This window comes from Agelaius tricolor, unplaced genomic scaffold (genome assembly GCF_023055355.1).
Source record: "Agelaius tricolor isolate 1412-34295 unplaced genomic scaffold, bAgeTri1.0.p SCAF_154, whole genome shotgun sequence".
In the NCBI taxonomy this organism is placed as follows: domain Eukaryota; kingdom Metazoa; phylum Chordata; class Aves; order Passeriformes; family Icteridae; genus Agelaius; species Agelaius tricolor.
This window is the reverse complement of record NW_027269414.1, coordinates 46103-62908: the sequence shown is the minus strand read 5'-3', so window position 1 is coordinate 62908 and position 16806 is coordinate 46103. Positions and strand designations below refer to the sequence as shown.

At 49.8% G+C, this 16806-nt stretch overlaps 2 protein-coding genes, 1 long non-coding RNA gene and 1 other non-coding gene across 8 annotated transcripts in view; 1 reads left to right on the top strand and 3 right to left on the bottom strand.

The window, feature by feature from the left end:
* Window positions 1–1099: 1099 nt before the first annotated feature.
* On the bottom strand, window positions 1100–12991 carry LOC139586940 (large ribosomal subunit protein uL16). Of its 5 annotated transcripts, XM_071420628.1 has the most exons (8): window positions 12954–12991; window positions 12795–12833; window positions 11576–11634; window positions 11372–11479; window positions 8605–8743; window positions 5279–5346; window positions 4595–4764; window positions 4000–4041 (listed from the first exon to the last, which is right to left on the bottom strand). In XM_071420628.1, the coding sequence occupies exons 2-8, from the start codon at window positions 12815–12817 to the stop codon at window positions 4015–4017; spliced, it is 594 nt and encodes a 197-aa protein (XP_071276729.1). In that variant the 5' UTR covers window positions 12818–12833; window positions 12954–12991; the 3' UTR covers window positions 4000–4014. The 5 variants fall into 5 exon arrangements, with proteins under 5 accessions (XP_071276727.1, XP_071276730.1, XP_071276726.1 ...); XM_071420626.1 differs by lacking the exons at window positions 4000–4041; window positions 4595–4764; window positions 5279–5346 and adding exons at window positions 1100–1419; window positions 3823–3985 and having other exon boundaries at window positions 12954–12972; XM_071420629.1 differs by lacking the exons at window positions 4000–4041; window positions 4595–4764; window positions 5279–5346 and adding exons at window positions 1704–1805; window positions 3823–3985 and having other exon boundaries at window positions 12954–12979.
* Window positions 6818–6957, bottom strand: LOC139586946 (small nucleolar RNA SNORA70). The gene has a single exon (XR_011678108.1). It is a non-coding gene; the product is annotated as a small nucleolar RNA SNORA70 (small nucleolar RNA).
* On the top strand, window positions 8922–9728 carry LOC139586941 (uncharacterized). The gene is made up of 3 exons (XR_011678107.1): window positions 8922–9040; window positions 9232–9430; window positions 9602–9728. It is a non-coding gene; the product is annotated as an uncharacterized lncRNA (long non-coding RNA).
* A 980-nt stretch (window positions 12992–13971) lies between the features above and the next one.
* The window catches only part of LOC139586944 (filamin-A-like), a gene marked incomplete at its 5' end in the record, with an annotated part of 46664 nt that continues 43829 nt past the window's right edge, over window positions 13972–16806 (bottom strand). The window contains 1 exon segment of the mRNA XM_071420631.1: window positions 13972–16603. Within this exon segment, the coding sequence (XP_071276732.1) occupies window positions 16416–16603 (188 nt within the window).

Below are 16806 nucleotides of genomic sequence, written 5' to 3'. Positions count from 1 at the left end.
CCGCCTCAAAAAAACCCAAATTCCCCCCAAAAAACCCAAATCCTCCCCAAAACCCTACAGGGACAAAACCCAGGGAACCCCCCCCACCCCAAAACCCCCAAAAAACCTCAAATCTGCCCAAAAAACCCCAAATCTCCCCCAAAACCCAACAGGGACAAAACCTGGGGACCCCCCCGAACCCAAAAAACCCAAAATCCGCCCAAAAAACCCCAAATCTCCCAAAAAAATCCCCAAATCCCCCCAAAACCAAGAGGAACAAAACCCAGGGGCCCCTCCCCAACCCAAAAAACCCCAAATTCCCCTCAAAAAAACCCCAAATTCCCCTCAAAAACCCCAAAAAACCCCAAATCCTCCCCAAACCCCAACAGGGACAAAACCTGGGGACCCCTCCCTGACCCCCAAAACCCCAAATCCTCCCCCAAAAAACCCCAAATTCTCCCCAAACCCCAAATCCCCCCCAAAACCCAACAGGGACAAAACCCAGGGACCCCTCCCCAACCCAAAAAAAAACCCCCAAATTCCCCCTCAAAAACCCCAAATCCCCCCCCAAAACCCCCAAATTCCCCTCAAAAAACCCCAAATTCCCCTCAAAAAACCCCAAATTCCCCTCAAAAAACCCAAATCCCCCCCCAAAAAACCCCAAATCCCCCCCCAAAAAACCCAAATCCCCCCCCAAAAAACCCCAAATCCCCCCAAAAACCCCAAATCCCCCCAAAAAACCCCAAATCCCCCCCCAAAAACCCCAAATTCCCCTCAAAAAATCCCAAATTCCCCAAAAAAGAACAGGGACAAAACTCAGGGAACCCCCCCCAACCGAAATCCCCCCAAAAAACCCCAAATTCCTCCCCAAAAACCCCAAATCCCCCCCAAAAAACCCCAAATTCCCCTCAAAAAACCCCAAATCCCCCCAAAAAACCCCAAATCCTCCCCAAAACCCAACAGGGACAAAACCTGGAGATGCCCCCGAACCCAAAAAACCCCAAATCCCCCACAAAAACAACAGGGACAAAACCCAGGGACCCCTCCCCAACCCAAAAAACCCCAAATTCCCCTCAAAAAACCCCAAATCCCCCCCAAAAACCCAAACGGTGCCAGCAGGGAAGGATCCAGACCCTTTTATTCCACCCAGAGCCCCCAAACCCACCCGGGTTCCTCCCAGAGTTTGGGGTTCCCCGCGGGTTTTGGGGTTCCCCGCGGGTTCTGGGGGGGTTCCCGAGGTGTTTTTGGGGTTTTTTTGGGGTTTTTTTGGGGTTTTTTTGGGGTTTTTCAGGCGTGCAGGGCCCTCCAGCGATCCAGGGGCCCCCGGGCAGGGACGTATTTGACCCCGCAGCCGTCGGGGATCAGGCGCTTCTGGGCCACCATTTCCTCGAAGGCGTCGGCGTTGAACTTGGTGAAACCCCATTTCTTGGAGATGTGGATCTGGGGGAACCCCAAAAATCCATCAGGGGGACCCCAAAAATCCGTCAGGGGGACCCCAAAAATCCCCCACAGCAAAATCTGGGGGTCTCCAGGTGCCCCCATCCCATTGGTTTAAAGGTTTTCAGCACCGTGAACTCCCCTTTGTTTGGATTTTTGGGGTCCCCCACATTGGTGAACCCCAATTTAATGGAGATGTGGAATTTGGGGGACCCCAAAAATCCGTCAGGGGGACCCCAAAAATCCCCCACAGCAAAATCTGGGGGTCTCCAGGTGCCCCCATCCCATTGGTTTCAAGGTTTTCAGCACCGTGAATTCCCCTTTGTTTGAAGTTTGGGTATTTGGGGTCCCCAGAAGTTGGTGAACCCCCATTTCTCGGAGATGTGGATCTGGGGGAACCCCAAAAAATGGTCAGGGGAACCCCAAAATTCCATCAGGGGGACCCCAAAAATCCCCCACAGCAAAATCTGGGGGTCTCCAGGTGCCCCCATCCCAGTTTTGTAAAGGTTTTCAGCACCGTGAACTCCCCTTGTCTGAAGTTTGGATTTTGGGGTCCCCCCATGTTGGTGAACCCCACTTGGTAGAGATGTGGATCTGGGGGACCCCAAAAAATGGTCAGGGGAACCCCAAAAATCCGTCAGGGGGACCCCAAAACCACCCCACAGCAAAATCTGGGGGTCTCCAGGTGCCCCCATCCCATTGGTTTCAAGGTTTTCAGCACCGTGAATTCCCCTTTGTTTGAAGTTTGGGTATTTGGGGTCCCCATGTTGGTGAAGCCCCACTTTGTAGAGATGTGGAATTTGGGGGAACCCCAAAAAATGGTCAGGGGAACCCCAAAAAATGGTCAGGGGGACCCCAAAACCTCCCCAAAGCAAAGTCTGGGGGTCTCCAGGTGCCCCCATCCCATTGGTTTAAAGGTTTTCAGCACCGTGAACTCCCCTTTGTTTGGATTTTTGGGGTCCCCCACATTGGTGAACCCCAATTTAATGGAGATGTGGAATTTGGGGGACCCCAAAAATCCGTCAGGGGGACCCCAAAACCACCCCAAAGCAAAGTCTGGGGGTCTCCAGGTGCCCCCATCCCACTGATTTTAAGGATTTTGGGAACCATGAACCCCCCTTTGATTGAAGTTTGGGTATTTGGGGTCCCCAAAAGTTGGTGAAGCCCCATTTAATGGGGATGTGGATCTGGGGGAACCCCAAAAATCCATCAGGGGGACCCCAAAAATCCATCAGGGGGACCCCAAAACCTCCCCACAGCAAAATTTGGGGGTCTCCAGGTGTCCCCATCCCATTGGTTTAAAGGATTTGAGCACCGTGAACCCCCCTTTGTTTGGATTTTTGGGGTCCCCCCATATTGGTGAACCCCCACTTTGTAGAGATGTGGATCTGGGGGAACGCCAAAAATCCGTCAGGGGGACCCCAAAACCACCCCAAAGCAAAATTTGGGGCACCCCAAAACTTCTCAAACCCTTCCGCCACCCCAAAAAATTCCAATTTTCCTCCTCATCCCCTCAACATCCCCATAGATTTTGGGGCACCCCACAAGCCCCCAACCTCCCCAGATTTTTGGGGTGCCCCCAGAACCCTTTGGGTGCCTTTAAAGTAATTCTGGGTGTCCCCAAAACCCTTTTGGGTGCCCCCCAGATTTTTTTTGGGTGCTTCCAGAGCCTTTTGGGTGCCCCCTGGAGTTTTTCTGGGGTGTCCCAGATCCCTTTGAGTGTCCCCAGAACCCTTTGGGTGCCCCCTGAATTTTTGGGGTGTCCCTCAGAACCCTTTTGGGTGTCCCCCGAGTTTCCTGGGTGTCCCCCGAGTTTTTTGGGTTGCCCCCCGAGTTTTTTGGGGTTCCCCTCAAGTTTATTGGGGTGTCCCCCGAGTTTTTCCCAGAGTTTTCTTGACTCCCTGCAGTTTTTGGGGTTCCACCCCCATTTTTTTGGGGTTTCCCCCCGAGTTTTTTGGGTTCCTCCCAAGTTTTTTGGGGTTCCCCCCTGAGTTTTTTGGGTTCCTCCCAAGTTTTTTGGGGTTTCCCCCTGAGTTTTTTGGGGTTCCCCCCGCAGTTTTTGGGGTTCCCCCCTGTTTATTGGGCTCCCCCCATTTTTTGGGGTTCCCCCCCCCTGTTAATTGGGCTCCCCCCATTTTTTGGGGTTCCCCCCCAGGTTTTTTGGGGTTCCCCCGCCCCTGAGTTTTTGGGTTCCCCCCCAGTTTTTTGGGGTTCCCCTGCCCCTGAGTTTTTGGGGTTCCCCCGCAGTTTTTGGGGTTCCCCCCCTGTTTATTGGGCTCCCCCCATTTTTGGGATTCCCCCCCAGTTTTTTTGGGGTTCTCCCGCCCCTGGGGTTTCCCCCCAGTTTTTTGGGGTTTCCCCCCCATTTTCTGGGGTCCCCCCCCGGTTTTTGGGGTGCCCCGGTACCTTCTGGCGCCCCGGGAACTTGAACTTGGCTCTCCTGAGCGCCTCCACCACGTGCTCCTTGTTCTGGGCCTTGGTGCGGATGGACATGATCACCTGGCCAATGTGCACCCGGGCCACCGTGCCCTGCGGCTTCCCGAAGGCTCCGCGCATGCCGGTCTGGAGCCTGGGCACAAAGAGAGACCCCAGACCCAATTACAGACCCCAGACCCAATTACAGACCTGCCCTGAGACCCCAGACCCATTTACAGATACACCCAAACCCACTGACAATGCACCCGGGCCACCGTGCCCTGCGGCTTCCCAAAGGCTCCACGCATCCCTGTCTGGAGCCTGGGCACAAAGAGAGACCCCAGACCCAATTACAGACCCCAGACCCAATTACAGACCCCAGACCCAATTACTGACCCAATTATAGACCCCAAACCCAGCCCAGAGCCACTGACAATGCACCCATCCCACCGTGCCCTGAGGCTTCCCGAAGGCTCCACGCATGCCGGTCTGGAGTCTGGAGACACACAGAGACCCCAGACCCAATTATAGACACACCCTGAGACCCCAGACCCAATTACAGACCCAATTATAGACCCCAGACCCAATTACTGACCCAATTATAGACCCCAAACCCAGCCCAAACCCACTGTCAATGCACCCACACCACCATGCCCTGAGGCTTCCCGAAGGCCCCGCGCATGCCGGTCTGGAGTCTGGAGACACACAGAGACCCCAGACCCAATTACAGACACAATTATAGACCCCAGACCCAATTACAGACACACCCAGAGACCCTAAACCCACTGTCAATGCACCCATCCCACCGTGCCCTGCGGCTTCCCGAAGGCCCCGCGCATCCCGGTCTGGAGCCTGGATACACACAGAGACCCCAGACCCAATTACAGAAACACCCAGAGACCCCAGACCCATTTACAGACACACCCAGAGACCCTAAACCCACTGACAATGCACCCATCCCACCGTGCCCTGTGGCTTCCCGAAGGCTCCACGCATTCCGGTCTGGAGCCTGGATCAATACAGAGACCCCAGACCCAATTACAGAAACACCCAGAGACCCCAGACCCATTTACAGATACACTGACAATGCACCCATCCCACCGTGCCCTGCGGCTTCCCGAAGGCCCCGCGCATCCCGGTCTGGAGCCTGGACACACACAGAGACCCCAGACCCAATTACAGACCCGAGACCCAATTACTGACCCAATTATAGACCCCAGACCCAATTACTGACCCAATTACAGACCCCAGACCCAATTACAGACCTGCCCTGAGACCCCAGACCCAATTACAGACACACCCAAACCCACTGTCAATGCACCCGCGCCACCGTGCCCTGCGGCTTCCCGAAGGCCCCGCGCATCCCTGTCTGGAGTCTGGGGGGCAGAGAGACCCCAGACCCAATTATAGACACACCCTGAGACCCCAGACCCAATTACAGACACACCCAGACCCACTGTCAATGCACCTGTGCCCTGCGGCTTCCCGAAGGCCCCGCGCATTCCTGTCTGGAGCCTGGGCACAAAGAGAGACCCCAGACCCAATTATAGACACAATTATAGACCCCAGACCCAATTACAGACCTGCCCTGAGACCCCAGACCCAAATACAGAAACACCCAGAGACCCCAGACCCATTTACAGACACACCCAAACCCACTGACAATGCACCCGTGCCCTGCGGCTTCCTGAAGGCCCCGCACATCCCGGTCTGCAGCCTGGATACACAGAGACCCCAGACCCAATTATAGACACACCCTGAGACCCCAGACCCGATTATAGACCCCAGACCCAATTATAGACACAGACTGAAACCCCAGACCCAATTATAGACCCCAGACCCAATTATAGACCTGCCCTGAGACCCCAGACCCAATTACAGACCCCAGACCCAATTACTGACCCCAAACCCAGCCCAGACCCACTGACAATGCACCCAGGCCCTGCGGCTTCCCGAAGGCCCCGCGCATGCCGGTCTGGAGTCTGGGGGATGGAGAGACCCCAGACCCAATTATAGAAACACCCAGAGACCCCAGACCCAGTCACAGACCTGCCCTGAGACCCCAGACCCGATTATAGACACACACAAAGACCCCAGACCCAATTGCAGACTCATGGAGACCCCAGACCCAATTATAGACGCCAGACCCAATTACAGACACACACAGAGACCCCAGACCCAATTTCAGACCCAGAGACCCCAGACCCAATTACAGACACACCCAGAGACCCCAGACCCAATTATAGACCCCAGACCCAATTATAGACACACCCAGAGACCCCAGACCCAATTATAGATACACACCCAGAGACCCCAGACCCAATTCCAGACCCAAAGAGACCCCAGACCCATCCCTGGGGGGATTTTTGGTGCCCCCAGAGCGATCCTGGCCCCCCCCCCCCCCCGAGACGATTTTGGGGTTTTATCCTCCCCAATTTGGGTTTTTGCCCCCCAGGGGAGATTTTTACCCCCCCCCGGGGTATTTTGGGGATTTTTTTCCCCAATCCCCAGGGTATTTTGGGATTTTTTTGGGGTATTTTGGGATTTTTTTGGGGTATTTTGGGGTTTTTGTCCCCCTGGGTTATTTTGTTTTTTTGGGGGGTTTTTTGGGGTTTTTTTGGGGGTTTTTTGCTCCCCCCGGGGTTTTTGCCCCCCAGGGTATTTTGGGTTTTTTGGGGGGTTATTTTTGGGTTTTCTTGGGGTTTTTGCGCCCCCGGGGTATTTTGGGGTTTTTTTGGGTTATTTTGGGTTTTTTGCCCCCCCGGGTATTTTTGGGGTATTTTTGGGGGGTATTTCGGGGTTTTTTGGGTTTTTTTGGATTTTTTGGGGGTTTTTGGGGTTTTTTTAGGTTATTTTGGGTTTTTGTCCCCCCCAGGGTATTTTGGATTTTCTTGGGTTATTTTGGCTTTTTTGCCTCCCCCCGGGGTATTTTTGGTTTTTTTGGGTTTTTTTGGGTATTTTTGGGTTTTTTTGGGTATTTTTGGGTTTTTGTCCCCCCGGCCCCTTTGGGAGCCCCCCCAGGTGGGGGAGGGGTCCCTACACAGCCGGGGGGGGAGGGGTCTCTGTGCGCAGCCACTGCACGCCGGGCCCCAGGGGGAGGGGCACGGCCGGCTTAATTAGCTGCGGTAATTAATGGGTGATTAACGGCTTAATTAGCTGCGGTAATTAATGGGTAATGAAGGGCTTAATTAGCTGCGGTAATTAACGGGGTAATGAACGGCTTAATTAGCTGCGGTAATTAACGGGGTAATGAACGGCTTAATTAGCTGCGGTAATTAATGGGTTAATGAAGGGCTTAATGAGCTGCGGTAATTAATGGGGTAATGAACGGCTTAATTAGCTGCGGTAATTAATGGGGTAATGAACGGCTTAATTAGCTGCGGTAATTAATGGGTTAATGAAGGGCTTAATTAGCTGCGGTAATTAACGGGTGATTAACGGCTTAATGAGCTGCGGTAATTAATGGGGTAATGAGCTGGGGGTAATTAACGGGGTAATGAACGGCTTAATTAGCTGCGGTAATTAACGGGTTAATTAGCTGCGGTAATTAACGGGGTAATTAGCTGCGGTAATTAATGGGTGATTAATGGGTTAATGATCTGCGGTAATTAATGGGTTAATGAGCTGGGGGTAATTAACGGGGTAATGAACGGCTTAATTAGCTGCGGTAATTAACGGGTGATTAATGGGTTAATGAGCTGCGGGTAATCAACGGGTTCATTAATGGATTAATTAGCTGCGGTAATTAATGGGTGATTAATGGCTTAATTAGCTGCGGTAATTAACGGGGTAATGAAGGGCTTAATGAGCTGCGGTAATTAACGGGGTAATGAACGGCTTAATTAGCTGCGGTAATTAACGGGGTAATGAACGGCTTAATTAGCTGCGGTAATTAATCGGTCAATTAATGGCTTAATGAGCTGCGGGTAATTAATGCGTTAATTAATGGCTTAATGAGCTGCAGGCAATTAATGAGTTAATGAGCTGAGGACAATTAATGGGTTAATTAATGGCTTAATGAGCTCAGGATTTTGGGGACCCCTGCAAATTTTAGGACGCCCCCAATTCATGGGGACCTTCCCATGACCCATCCCCGAAACTTCTCCCCTTTAACTTCAGGAACCCCCCCAGAATTTTGGGGTTCCCCTGAGGATTTTGGGGTCCCCCTGAAGATTCTGGGGACCCAAAAAGGGACCTCAAAGACCCCCAAATTTTAGGACACCCCCAATTCAGGGGGACCTTCCCATGATCAATCCCAAAACCACTCCCGGAAACTTTTCCCCCTTTAACTTCAGGAACGCCCCCAAAACTCCAGGAACATCCCAGGATTTCGGGGTCCCCCTGAGGATTTCAGGGTCCCCCTGAAGATTTTGGGGACCCCCAAAAGGATCTCAAAGATGCCCCCAAATTTTAAGACACCCCCAATTCAGGGCAACCTTCCCATGATCCCATCCCAGAAACTTCTCCCCTTTAACTTCAGGAACGCCCCCAGAATTTTGGGGTTGCCCTGAGGATCTTGGGGTTCCCCTGAGAATTTCGGGGTCCCCCCCATCATTTTGGGGTCCCCCTGAAGATTTTGAGGACCCCCAAAAGGATCTCCAAGACCCCCAAATTTTAGGACACCCCCAATTCAGGGCAACCTTCCCATGACCCATCCCCGAAACTTCTCCCCTTTAACTTTCGGAATCTCCCCAAAACTCCAGGAACCCCCCCAGGATTTCGGGGTCCCCCCGGTGATTTCGGGGTCCCCCTGGTGATTTCGGGGTGCCCCACCTGTCGGCCCCGGCACAGGAGAGCATTTTGTTGATGCGGATGACGTGGAAGGGGTGCAGGCGCACGCGGATGTGGAAGCCGTCCTTGCCGCAGCTCTTCACCATGTACTTGTTAGCGCAGATCCGGGCGGCCTCCAGGGCTGGGGAGGGGAAATTTGGGGGGTCAGGACCCCTCCTCACATTGCTGAGACCCCTCCCCACAAAATCCACAAAAAAACCCGAGGTTTTTAGGCGAAAATTTGAGGTTTTTAGGCGAAAATTTGAGGGTTTTAGGCCAAAATTCACCATTTTTGCGTGAAAATTCAAGGCTCTTCTAGGAAAGTTTGGGGCTTTTTCAGATGGAAATTCGGGGGTTTTAGTAAAAAAATTTGGGGGTTTTTGTGGGAAATTTGGGGGTTTTAGTGGGAAATTTGGGGGTTTGAAAAAAAAATTTGGGGGTTTTAGGGAATGATTTGGGGTTTTTGGGTGGAAATTTGGGGTTTGTGGGTGCATGCCCAGCCCTTCACCCTGTACTTGTTAGCGCAGATCCGGGCGGCCTCCAGGGCTGGGGGGGCGAAATTTGGGGGGTCAGGACCCCTCCTCACATTGCTGAGACCCCTCCCCACAAAATCCACAAAAAAACCCCAAGTTTTTAGGTGAAAATTTGAGGTTTTTAGGCCAAAATTCGCCGTTTTTAGGGGGAAATTCAAGGCTCGTCTCGGAAAGTTTGGGGCTTTTTCAGGTGGAAATTTGGGGGTTTTAGGAAAAAAATTTGGAGGTTTTTGAGGGAAATTTGGGGGTTTTAGTGGGAAATTTGGGGGTTTGAGGAAAAAATTTGGGGTTTTTGGGTGAAAATTTGGGGTTTTTGGGTGCATGCCGCAGCTCTTCACCATGTACTTGTTAGCGCAGATCCGGGCGGCCTCCAGGGCTGGGGAGGGGAAATTTGGGGGGTCAGGACCCCTCCTCACATTGCTGAGACCCCTCCCCACAAAATCCACAAAAAAACCCCAAGTTTTTAGGTGAAAATTTGAGGTTTTTAGGCCAAAATTCGCCATTTTTGTGTGAAAATTCAAGGCTCGTCTCAGAAAGATTGGGGCTTTTTCAGGTGGAAATTTGGGGGTTTTAGTAAAAAATTTAGAGGTTTTTGTGGAAATTTGGGGGTTTTAGTGGGAAATTTGGGGGTTTGAGGAAAAAATTTGGGTTTTTAGGTGAAAATTTGAGGTTTTTAGGCCAAAATTCGCCGTTTTTAGGTGAAAATTCAAGGCTCGTCACGGAAAGTTTGGGGTTTTCTCAGGTGGAAATTTGGGGTGTTCAGGTGAAGAATTCAGGTTTTAAATTTGGAGTTTTAGACAAAAATCCTCCCCAAACCCTTCAAAACCCTCCCAAAAACCCCAAACTTTTAAGGATCTGCCCAAAATCCCCCCGAAATCCCCCAGAAAATCCTTCCAAAACCCCCAAACTCTTCCCAAAACCCCCAATTTTTCAAATATCTCCCCCCAAAATGCCCCTAAAACCCTCCCAAAGCCCCCAATTTTTCAACATGTCCCCCAAAACTCCTCCCCAAAACCCTCAATTTCTCAAACATCTCCCCCAAAACCCCCATTTTTTTAAAAGATCTCCCCCAAAACCCCCAATTTTTCTAAGATCTCCCCCAAAACCCCAAATTTTGAAACATCTCCCCCAAAATCCTCCCCAAAACCCCCAATTTTTTCAAGATCTCCCCCAAAAATGCCCCTAAAATTCTCAATTTTTTAAAAGATCTTCCCCAAAAATCCTCCCCAAAACCCAAATTTTTTAAACATCTCCCCCAAAAATCCTCCCCAAAATCCCAAATATTTCAAAGATCTCCCCTAAAAATCCACCCAAAACCTCCCAATTTTTCAAATATCTCCCCCAAAAATCCTCCCCAAAACCCCCAATTTTCCACAGATCTCCCCCAAAACCCCAATTTTACAAAGATCTCCCCCAAAACCCCGAATTTTTTAAAGATCTCCCCCAAAAATGCCCCTAAAATTCTCAATTTTTTCAAACATCTCCCCCAAAAATCCTCCCCGAAACCTCCAATTTTTCAAAGATCTCCCCCAAAAATGCCCCAAAACTCCCCCCAAAACCCCCAATTTTCCCCAGATCTCCCCCAAACCCCCCAATTTTTAAACATCTCCTCCCAAAACCCCCAATTTTTCAAAGATCTCCCCCAAAACCCCCAAGTTTTCTAAAGATCTCCCCCAAAAATGCCCCTAAAATCCTCCCAAAACCCCCAATTTTTCATAAGATCTCCCCCCAAACCCCCAATTTTTTAAACATCTCCCCCAAAAATCCTCTCAAAACCCCCAGTTTCTTAAAGATCTCCCCTAAACCCCCAATTTTTCAAAGATCTCCCCCAAAAACCCAAATTTTTTAAAGATCTGCCCCAAAATCCTCCCCAAACCCCCAATTTTTTAAACATCCCCCCAAAAACCCCAATTTTTTTAAGATCTCCCCTAAAAATTCTCAATTTTTTCAAAGATCTCCCCCAAAATCCTCCCCAAAACTCCCAGTTTTTTAAACATCTCCCCCAAAAACCCCAATTTTTTTAAGATCTCCCCCAAACCCCCAATTTTTTAAAGATCTCCCCTAAAAATGCCCCTAAAATTCTCAATTTTTTAAAAGATCTTCCCCAAAAATCCTCCCCAAAAACCCAAAACTCCTCCCAAAACCCCCAATTTTCCCCAGATCTCCCCCCAAACCCCCCAATTTTCCCCAGATCCCCCCCAAAATTGCCCAAAATTGCCCAAAATCCCGGTTTTTACCCTCGGAGCTGAGCTGCTCGTACTCGTCTGACACCATGTGCCCGCACAGGGGGAACTCGTCCACTTTGGCTTTTTTCCGGCCCAGGTCGAAAATTCGAATTTTTGGGTCTGGGGGAGACACCCAGAGGGGTCAGGGGAGGATTTTGGGGGGTCCCAGCCCCGGTTTTTGGGGGATTTTTGGGGGATTTTGGGGTCGGGACTCACCCGGGACCCCCCGGCAGAAGCGGGACTTGGGGTAGGGTTTGTTCTTGCAGTAGCGGTAACTGAGGGGAGAAAAGGGTTAAAAATGGGGGGAAAAAGTGAATTTATAGCTCAAAAAAATCACTGAAATATCCCTTTAAAAAGGCCTGAAATAGCCCCAAAAAATCAATAAAATATCCCCACCAAAACCCCTAAAATATCCCCGAAATTGGCGGTAACTGCGGGGAGAAAAGGGTTAAAAATGGGGGGAAAAAGGTGAATTTATAGCTCAAAAAATTACTGAAATAGCCCTTAAAAACACCCTAAAATATCCCTTAAAAATCAATAAAATATCCCCAAAATTATCCCCCCAAAACCCCGAAATAACCCCTAAAATATCCCCAAAATTAGCGGTAACTGAGGGGAGAAAAGGGTTAAAAATGGGGGGAAAAAGGTGAATTTATAGCTCAAAAAATCACTGAAATAGCCCTTAAAAACAACCTAAAATATCCCTAAAAAACCAAAAAAATATCCCCAAAATTATCCCCCACAAAGCCCCGAAGTATCCTCTAAAATATCCACGAAATTACCCCCAAAAATCCCAGAATTATCCGCAAAAAACCCTTAAATATTATCCCAATATTATCCCCAAAATCATCCTCCAAATATCCCTGAAAATCCCCAAAATTATCCCCAAAAATGCCCGAAAATACCCCCCAAAATCCCTTTAAATTATCCCAAAAATCTCCTAAATTATCCCCAAAAAATGACCCAAAAATCCCAACCCAAAACCCCCGACCCTTTTTAACCCAAAATTCTTTTTTTAACACCCCCAGACCTTTCTGAACCCCAAATATTTTAATTTAAACCCCAAAATTTCCCTTTTCAACCCCAATTATTCCATTTTTAACCCAATTTTTCCACTTTTAACCCCAAATATTCCCATTTTACCCCACTCATGAGGCCTCCAGCCCTTTTTCAATCCCTATTTCTCCCTTTTAAATTTCAATTTTTCCTTTTTTAACCCCAAATTTTCCATTTTTAACCCCAAATTTTCCTTTTTAACCCCATTTTTTCTATTTTAACACCAACTAATAAATTTTTAACCCAAATTTTTCCTTTTTACCCCCAACCCCCCCCCTTTTCCCAACCCCTTCATTTGAATATTCCCATTTTAACCCCCCCAGTGACGTCACAGCGGCCATGCCACGTCACGCCCCCCGTTCTGACGTCACGCCCTCACCATCTCGCCGGCCTGCGGCCCATGGCGGCTCCGGGACCTGCGGGGGAACACAAGGGACGCGTTGGGGACCCCAAAAACCCAAAATAACCCCAAAATAACCCCAAAAAGCCCCAAATTAAGCCCAAAACCCGCCCGGCGCGGCCCTGCCCGCGCTCCCCTCACGCCACGCTCCGACCTCGCCGCGCGCCCGAAAGAGGCCGCGGGCGCCTGCGCGCTGGTTTTATACCGCCCGCCACTTCCGGTCCCGCCCTTCACTTCCGGCGGCGCTCTGGCCGGCCCGGAGGACTCATGGCGGAGACGCGGGAGGTGATGGTGAAGGGTGATGGGGGAGCTGAGGAGGGAGCGCGGAGCTGCGGGAGCGCGGAGAGAGGGAGGAGAGAGGGAAAGGAGCGGGGAGAGCGCGGCGGGGCGGCGGGAGGGAGGGGCGGCCATAGAGACGGGAGGAGCCGCTCTGGCGGGCTCAGTGATCATAGAGAGGAGAGGCTCGGCCAATCAGAGCGCGCGGGGGGAAGCGGCGCAGGCGCGGTGAGGGCGTTGGGAGGGGCGTCATGACGTAATCGCGTCTTTACGTAGTACCGCCTTTCCCGCTGAAATCATGAAGGCGGGGCTAGCGTAGGTTGATTTGCATATATTTGCATAAAAGGGCGGGGCAGCACGCGGATGCTCTTCCGGGGGACTCCAAAATTCACAGGGACCCCTCCAAACCCCGCCCCCCCCAATTCCAACCCCTCTCCCCCAAATATTTTGAGGTGAAACCTCCCAAAAATTGAGCTGAAATCCCACCCAAAATACCCCCAAAAAACCCCCCAAAAAACCCCACCTCCCGCCAAAAAATCTCAAATCCCCTCAAAAAAATCTCAAAAAAATCTCAAAAAAACCCCAAACCTCCTCAAATTAAACCCCCCCACCCCAAAACCCCCCAAAATCCTTCCTAAAAAACCCAAAAAACTCCAAACCCCCAGAACCCCCCCAAATAAAACCCCCACCCCACAATCCCCCACAAAATCCCCCAAAATCCCCACAAAAGATCCCAAACTCCCCCCAAAAACCCAAAATCCCCTCCCAAAAACCAAATCCCCCCCAAAAAATCCCCAAAAATCCCAAATTAAACCCCCCCACACCAAAATAACCCAAAACCCCCCCCAGAAAAACCCCAAAAAAGCCCGAAAATCCCAAATGAAGCAGAAGAAGTTTTTATTTGGGGGGAGGGGGGGATAAAAAATTCCAATAAAATAAAAACAAAACAACGAGAAAAGGGAAAAAATTGGGGGGGGTCCCCAAAACATCGGGGGGGGGAGGGGGGGGAGCTGTGAGGGGGGGAGGGGCGGTGAGGGGGGAGGGGCGTGAGGGGCGTGGGGGGGACCCCAAAATTTGGGGGGAAGGGACCCCAAAATTGGGGGGAGGGGACCCCAAAATCTGGGGGGAGGGGACCCAAAATTTGGGGGGAGGGGACCCCAAAATTTGGGGGGAGGGGACTCAAAATTGAGGGGGGGGAAACCCCAAAATTTTGGGGGGAAGGGACCCAAAAATGGGGGAGGGGACTCAAAATTTGGGGGAGGGGACCCTAAAAATGGGGGAGGGGCTTTGGAGTCATGAGGGGGGGTCCCCAAATTTGGGGGTGGGGTCCCCAAATCCTGGGAATTTTTGGGGCGTCCCCAAATTTTTCAGGGTGTCCCAAAACTTCTCGAAATGTCCTCAAATTTTTTGGGGATTTCCTCAAATTTTTTGGGATTTCCCCCCATTTTTTGGGATGTCCCAAAACTTCTTGAAATGTCCTCAAATTTTTGGGGACATTTCCCCAAATTTTTTGAGGATTTCTCCAAAATTTCTCCAAACGTCCTCAACATTTTTTTGGGGGGATTTCCCCCACATTTTTTAGGATGTCCTCAAAAATTTTTTTGGGGATTTCCCCAAACTCTGGAGATTTCCCCGACGTTTTTGTTTCCCCAAAAATCAGGGAAAAATTCATTTCTGAGGCTGAATTTTGGGGTATTTTCGACAACTTTGGGGACTTTTGAGGATTTTTGGTGACATTTTCCCCACTTTCGAGGCCGTTTCCCCACTTCTGACCATTTTTGGGCACTTTCCAGGACATTTCCCCATTTTCAAGGACTTTTTTCCCACTTCTGAGGGATTTTGATGCCTTTTCCCCACTTTTGAGGACATTTCCCCATTTCTGAGGACTTTTTGCCCATTTTTGAGGACTTTTGATGCCATTTTTCCCACTTTTAACCATTTTTGAGGACATTTGATGACATTTTCCCCCTTTTTTGAGGACATTTCCCCCTTTTGGAGGCCATTTTATGATGTTTCCCCATCTTTAAGGACATTTAATGCTGTTTTCTCCATTTTTGACACCATTTTCCCCATTTTTGATGCAGTTTTCGTCATTTTTGAGGACACTTCCCCATTTCCGACGCCATTTTCTCCATTTCTGAGGACACTTCCCCATTTTTATGGACACTTCTCCATTTTTGACACCATTTTCCCATTTTTGACGCCATTTTCTCCATTTCCAACATGATTTTCCCCATTTCCGACGCCATTTTCCTCATTTCCAGCACCATTTTCCCATTTCCGACGCCATTTTCCCCATTTTTGATGCTGTTTTTCCTCATTTCCGATGCCATTTTCCTCATTTCCAACACGATTTTCCCTGTTTTCGACACCATTTTCCCCATTTTTGGTGCCATTTTCCCCATTTCCAGCACCATTTTCCTCATTTCCAACACGATTTTCCCCATTTTTGACACAATTTTCTCCATTTCTGATGCCATTTTCCTCATTTCCAACACAATTTTCCCCATTTTTGATGCTGTTTTTTCCCCATTTTTGATGCTGGTTTTTCCCCCATTTCCGATGCCATTTTCCTCATTTCCAGCACCATTTTCCTCATTTCTAGCACCATTTTCCCCATTTTTGATGCTGTTTTTTCCTCATTTCCAGCACCATTTTCTCCATTTCTGGTGCCATTTTCCCCATTTTTGATGCTGGTTTTTCCCCATTTCCGACGCCATTTCCCGCCCATTTCCGATGCCATTTTCCTCATTTCCAGCACCATTTTCCCCATTTTCGATGCTGTTTTTTCCTCATTTCCAGCACCATTTTCTCCATTTTTGGTGCCATTTTCCCCATTTTTGACACCATTTGATGCTGTTTTTTCCCCATTTTGATGCCATTTTCCCCATTTTTGGTGCCATTTTCCCCATTTTTGATGCTGGTTTTTCCTCATTTCTGACGCCATTTTCCTCATTTCCAACACCATTTTCCCCATTTTTGACGCCATTTGATGCTGTTTTTTCCCCATTTTGACGCCATTTCCCGCCCATTTCTGACGCCATTTTCCTCATTTCCAACACCATTTTCCCCATTTTTGGTGCCATTTTCCCCATTTTTGATACTGGTTTTTCCTCATTTCCAACACCATTTTCCTCATTTTTGGTACCATTTCCCCCATTTTGGTACCATTTCCCCCATTTTTGTTACCATTTCCCCCCCATCTCCAACTCCACCCCCCCTAATTCCAACTCCACCCCATGCCCCCTTCCCCCCTCTCCATGCCCCCATTTCGGGGTCCCTCCCCCGGCCCTTTTTGCCCCATTTTCGGGGTTTTTGGGGCGCTCAGGGCACGGTGACGCGGAAGGGGCTGTTGGGGACGTGCTGCTCGCCCCACTTGAGCACGAGCAGGTACTCGCCGCGCTCGCGCAGCACGTAGGACACGTTGTACAGCTGGTGGCCCAGGTGCTTCACCACGATCTCCTCGCACGGGTTCCGCGGGCCCTGCACGCCCACCAGCAGCATGTTGGTGCCTGGAAAGAAAAATAAAATAATTTTGGGGTGTATTGGGGATTTTTTGGGATTTTTTGGGGATTTTTTGGGGATTTTTTTGGATTTACTTTGATTTTTTTTTTAATTTTTTGGGGATTTTTTTTGGGTTTTTTGGGTAAATTTTTGGGATTTTTTTTTTAATTTTTTTTGGAATTTTTTGGGGAATTTTTTTAGATTTTTTTCT

Bases quoted from the DNA above. Each gene is read 5' to 3' on its own strand.
- LOC139586940 (XM_071420625.1), bottom strand. From the start codon at position 12,817: ATGGGCCGCAGGCCGGCGAGATG. The intron at 8,744-11,371 runs GTAAAAACCGGG...TCCCCTCCCCAG, and splicing joins CGAGCAGCTCAGCTCCGAGG to CCCTGGAGGCCGCCCGGATC. The intron at 2,604-3,822 runs GTACCGGGGCAC...GGGTTCCCCCAG, and splicing joins AGTTCCCGGGGCGCCAGAAG to ATCCACATCCCCATTAAATG.